This window comes from Medicago sativa, chromosome 1 (assembly GCF_051527215.1).
Source record: "Medicago sativa cultivar Bolivia chromosome 1, Bolivia_mono, whole genome shotgun sequence".
Taxonomy (NCBI): Eukaryota; Viridiplantae; Streptophyta; class Magnoliopsida; order Fabales; family Fabaceae; genus Medicago; species Medicago sativa.
Window position 1 is genome coordinate 60,827,847 of NC_140749.1, and position 6,042 is coordinate 60,833,888.

At 32.6% G+C, this 6,042-nt stretch overlaps 1 protein-coding gene across 1 annotated transcript; it reads right to left on the reverse strand.

The window, feature by feature from the left end:
- Window positions 1-1,189: 1,189 nt before the first annotated feature.
- Window positions 1,190-4,533, reverse strand: LOC146956023 (cytokinin riboside 5'-monophosphate phosphoribohydrolase LOG3-like). The gene is made up of 7 exons (XM_085725760.1): window positions 4,176-4,533; window positions 3,652-3,749; window positions 3,488-3,518; window positions 2,962-3,061; window positions 1,868-1,938; window positions 1,643-1,786; window positions 1,190-1,548 (listed from the first exon to the last, which is right to left on the reverse strand). Exons 1-7 carry the CDS (start codon window positions 4,293-4,295, stop codon window positions 1,453-1,455), a joined length of 660 nt encoding a protein of 219 aa, XP_085581886.1. The 5' UTR covers window positions 4,296-4,533; the 3' UTR covers window positions 1,190-1,452.
- Window positions 4,534-6,042: the final 1,509 nt, after the last annotated feature.

Here is a 6,042-nt window from a genome sequence, read left to right on the forward strand (position 1 = left end):
ATTTCGAGTGAATTGCTTCTATAAAATTGATTATGACTAAAAATAAGTTGCAGATAAAGTAATTTATGATTGGATACTTTCATGTAAAAGTAACTTAAATTATAAATTCTAGAATCAAAAGCTGCTACAAAAAGTTAGCTTCACGTAGAATTGCTTTTAGTCTCCAAAATTGATTTCTAAAAAAAATGGCAAATATAATTTTATGAAGTTAAAATTGTTTTTGACACTTGAAAAACACTTCTAAGTCATCTAAAAGTGAAACCAAAGTCTTTTTTGATTAATCCGTTTCTATGAAGCTCGGACACTCCTCGGATTAGGCGTATGCCGGTGTCGGACACATGTTGTGTCCAACATCGACATATAATTACACTAAGTTATGCGATTTTCTCAAATTTTTAGCGGTGTCGGCGTGTCAGTGTCTATATTCGTATCTGTATATGCGCTTTATAGATCAATTTTGTCTGTGACAGTTTTAAATGGACTAATGTGATCAATGATTTTAATTTCAGATATCATTTTAAAAGTTGGTTAATTTCAGGACAAAATTTGTCAGTAGTGCTACCCCTACCATCTCATGCTCTCCTTCTCATTTCTCCATGTGTATCACAAGGTGTTCTTTCAACCACTAGCATTTGATAGATGATACCACTCTAGGACCATGATATTGGTTATCTTATTGTCCTCAAATGCATGTTGCACATGATCCACTAACTTCTAGTTTGAATCCCATGTGTCCCTTTGTAACACATGTCAATATTGAACACAAAAGGACCTACAAACTGAAGTATGCCCCCCTCTCCCCCAGGTTTATTTTGGAATAATATGTTAGGTGAACATGCTATTCAAAAAATGGTTTAAGGTCATATAGGTTCTGCTGAAAATGTTATGTTTTTAAAGAAATATATCTTTACAGTTTACACACATCAACTGTTGAATACAGTGTGTAGAATACAATGTGTATGATATGATTGAGTGGTTTGATTGAGTGGTTTTGTGTGTTTGCTACATTGCTCAGTTTAATAGCACTGAAAAGTATATAGATAAAGGCATAAAATATTTAGTGTGCGAACGAAGTATTGACACAGACGCAACATTGATAATAATTTGAGAAAATATGATAATTGAATGTAACCGCATGTATTGGACACGCTTTAATTTGAAATGTTGGTGCTACTTATTTAGAAATAGATTACTTAAAGGGGTAAAATTAGTTGTCATTGACTAATAAGTTCAGAAGCCCCCTAGTACTTACAACTTAGAAGGGAAATCAGTTTTCAAAAGAAGGGTACAAAGTAATTTCACATTTTTTTCAGGTCAATCCCAGTACTTTACAAATGAAATTTCTTCCAGGAAAGAAAAACAGAATAGGGATATTCCACAATAGCTTCTTTCCACCTCTAAAATTCTATCTAGTCTCGTCTTCCTTGCACATCAAGTAAACTAAACTCTCAGCTACCTTGAGAGGTCATACTCTTCAGGATAGGCTAGCTCTTGTTCCATCTGCCAGCTCAACTTCGAAGCAACGCCTTCGTGACAAGGAACATAATCCTGTGATGAATCAAACATAATAAATATATATCATTTTTGCTTAATTCTGCTGAAGAAAAGAATGTGATTGCATATACAAACACTTTGATTTTACCTCCAGTTTCTTCACTAACTCTTTTGATGTAGGTGCTGATACAATTATGTGGCGCGCATTTGGACTGATAAATCCCTCTTCCACAGCTTTGTCGATGAATGAAAGTAATGAATTAAAGTATCCATCAACATTTACTAGTCCCACCTGCGAGTTGTGGAATGTCAAATCTAGTTAAACTGGTAATAGCACAATGTGAATTAGTTATGAATGGTACAAGTCAATTACCGGTTTGTCATGAATCCCAAGTTGAGCCCAGGTTATGACTTCAAGAAGCTCCTCTAGGGTCCCATAACCACCTGCATGTAATTTGCATAAGTTTTACAAGAATTTAATGCAAAAAACATAGGAGAACAGGAACACTTAAGGTCATCTAATAAACTGGCTTCGCATCCGAAACAGATTCCCTACAATAATTATGGCACACAGTTACTGATCTTGACCCTTCGATCTAAACCAATGGTCAGATCATTTTTTTTATATAGTAAATGAGTAATCTAAGTCGTTCGATTTCAAATCAATGGCCGAGATTGATTACATAATGCACCAAATTAAGACCCCTTATCACCCTCTCTCTCTTCCCTCTATCTTGCAAGGGATCCCAAGAAAGAGTGAATGACAAGTTTTGTCTGTGTGCCTTGCCTTCTGTAACAGTCACTAATTTTCAGCATCTCAGAATGATAAGTATTACCAGAAATAAAAGTCTTTGAAAAGAAGCACTATTTCATGACATGTACAGGTGCTATTTGAAAACATTATCTTGTGACAGTTATTCTTTTGCTTTACTTTCCTTTCTATATCAAAACCATGAGTAAGTTTGGTACAAAAACGTCATGATTCCAAGGAAAGTAGATGCAAAAAATGGTACTTCAACCAGAGAACCATAGTTTTTCAGAGTCAAAGCAGTTCAAAATTTTAGCCAAATATGTTAGGGTCTCAGGCAAAGTCAGGATCAGCCAGTTTTGAAGAGTCACTCTCTAATCATCATAGCATTAGGATATATGAAGTCACATTGCAACACCAGTGTCATATTTATTTGACTAATTGATTTGATTAACTATGATTTGTTAAGAGTTTACAATTTTTTAATATGACACTGACAGTGTATCAAAATTACCTTGGCAACAATATTAATGATTAGGCGTGGTAAACCTTTTAGTAATTAAGTTTGTTAGGTTAATGAAGAAAGCATTAAAGACTGAGATATGGTCAATGGTACATGATAAAACTAAAGAAAGCTAGAAGCACTTTTGAAGTAAATTTCTACTACTTTTCTGTAATGCAACCAAAGTAAGGTGTACTATTCTTTAGCTCAGGCTAACCTGGTAAGGCAATAAAAGCATCTGAATGCTTAGCCATCTCTGCCTTCCTTTGATGCATATCTGCTACAGCTTTTACTTCTCCCACCGTTTCACCAGTTAGCTGCAAAAAGGATCCAATGGATAAGAAATGGAACAGAAAATAAGAACAAAACAAAAATCAAAAAGTGAAGAGATAATAATAAATAATAAAGAGAAAAACAAAACACAAAAGTGAAGAAAAATTCCAGCACATTATAAGCCACTGAAGTAAAACAAAAGAGTGAAAAGATCCATTTCTTTATTATTACTTTTATCACACTTTGTTTTTTTCTTCCTACCCAAAAGAAAATAACTTTAACAAAAAAACTGTGTAATTAACAAGAAGCTTAACTTAAAATACAGAACAAGGAAATAGGTATATATGAATAGAATATAGTATCAATGAAAAAAGTGAATAATAAAGGAAAATAATTAAATTAAAGAAGAGAATCTTGAAATAATACACTATAAATAATAAGAAAAAAGACTATAAGCTTTTCTCACATACCTCTCTAGGCATGAGTGTCTTGGGAATAACTCTGCAAGAGACAATAACATGACAAATAAACCAGTGTCAATGGACAAAGAGATCAACATAATCAATCAAGCACAATAGACTATTATGGTTTACTATTTCATAAAAATGAAAACTTTGAGGAAAAGAGATAATACCCTATGACATGTCTTCCACCATCATGAACAGCTTGTGAAACCGAACCCATTAGACCAATGCTTCCTCCTCCATAAACTAGATCAATATTTCTTGACACCTTCACAAACCATTAAAATTGATTGCGATAAGTCATAATATTATTAAGTTTGAAATGAAAAATGGATACTTTAAAAAGCTGAGAAAGGTCAAAGACCATAGATATAAAAAAAAAAAATATATGAAAAAAACTCTAGGATAGTTTTAACTTAAAAACATGTGATTAAGTAATGATCCAAAAAACAAAAAATTTATATTTTGCATCAAATAGAGAGACATAGTTTCAAGTTACAAAGTAACAAACATGTTATAAACACAAGAAACTGACCCAACTGAAATATACAAAGGAATTAGAATATTCAACATGTCATATCATAAAGTTTAACCATTTTCACCCCATCCACAAAAAATAAATAAGATTTTTTTTTCTCAAAAAAGAAGGAAAAAAAACAGTATGTAAGGAAAAATCATTAATATTAATATATACCAATTCATTTCCAAGTTCAATGGCAGCATCTTGATAACTACTTTTCTTGCCAGGACTACTTCCACAAAAGACACAAACCCTCTTGAACTTTGACACTCTTATCTCACCATTTGTCTCCATTTGTATTTGTTTCTTGCAACTCACTAAGCTTATAGCAATATCAACTAGTTTGTACTACTCACACTATGTGATGTGATGATGCAATGCTTTCAAAGATTAAGCATATGCTATATATAAATGAAAAATGAATATTATGAAAATGAAAGATGAACTAACTCTAACTACACACTTCACTGAATGACTAATAACTAGTTGAAATGAAATGCTATTGCTTGGTTTGTTTTCTTGCTTCACCGCTACACTATCAAAATGGCCATTGGGTTTATATAAACAACACAACAATAACAACACATTAGCAATCGCACGTGAGTGAGTTGGAAGCACGCGCGGACAAGACAACTATTGTTGTGGGGTCTACACAATGTCCTTGTGTTCTGTTCCGCCTAATCAACATCGTCACATCATTCTTTTCTTTCTATTCATGTAGTAACAAACAACATTAGTACTGGTAACATAATTAGTAGGTGGCGTTTCACATGGGAAAGGTCAATCCTTTCCCATAACATGTAACGTAATCATTGTTATGTTCTTGTTTATAAAATGATACATGCAGCGAGTAGCACTTCGGTGTCATTAATGGCACGGTGCCATTAATTTTGGTCTATAGGATCTTGTGCCATTGCATTTGGTCCATAGGATCTTGTAAACATAAACCCTCCCTGCACATACATGTGTCAAAATTTTATTGGCTCTATGCACAATGGTACCGTGACATTATGTCACTGAAGTATTTCCCTACATGCAACAATGACTCTATTTGTCGTCTAAACACTCTTAATTACAATATTGAGTTTGTTTTTGTTTTTTGTTGTTAAATATTATTACTAGTAAATAATAATCAACAATGACAGATTCAAATGTTAAGAGTTTCTGACTCTTTAAACAAGTGGTCAATAATTTGATGTATCGACTTTTGCGAACAGAGAAAATTAGATTGAAATACGAGAATCCACCTTGTGTTTTTATATGTTTTTCAACGAAGATTAGTCAATGTTAAATGGTGGTGGAAATTTCGTACTTATACCATGATAGAAAGAAAAAAAATGCAAACATCCATCATTAGTGTAAATTTTTGAGGGGAGGGAAATTTTACTGATTCTATTTTTACAATTTAAATTTGTTTTCATTTTTATTTTTATGTAAATTGGATATCTTTTACGCACAACTACATAGACAAGATCTTACGATCCAGAGATCTCAGGTGAGCCCGTCTTATAGAACTCTTCATTTTAGATGAGTGAATCACAAAATGCAAGGAGGTTTGTTATTACACGTGTGAGTACCAATCTTTAGAACAACTAGACCATCGACCCGTGTTCCGCACGGGTCCTACCGACTAAAATATGTATGTATAAGTTATATCATAATAATAAAAAAAATGAAATATTCACATGATAAAAATGTATTACATTAATCATATCATCTTGACATTAATATAGTTTGAAAACCGTACATTTTACATTAGTTATCATATATTACGAAATACTATAAAAACGACATTTGAAGTGACATTAGTATTTTCACATTCATCATTGGTTATCATCAACCGATCTTTTTTTTTTTTTTTACGTATTCAACCCATCTCTTAAAGTAACTCTTGTTAATAGTCATTACAAATAAAACAAACAAAAATTGACTCCTTTGAAACTTGATCTAAGCCTTACACCAATTCCATATTAAGTTTGTGCTTGTGTGGCAAGAGTTTATAATTTCCCCTCATTAAATCCTATCATGACATTCTCTAGCT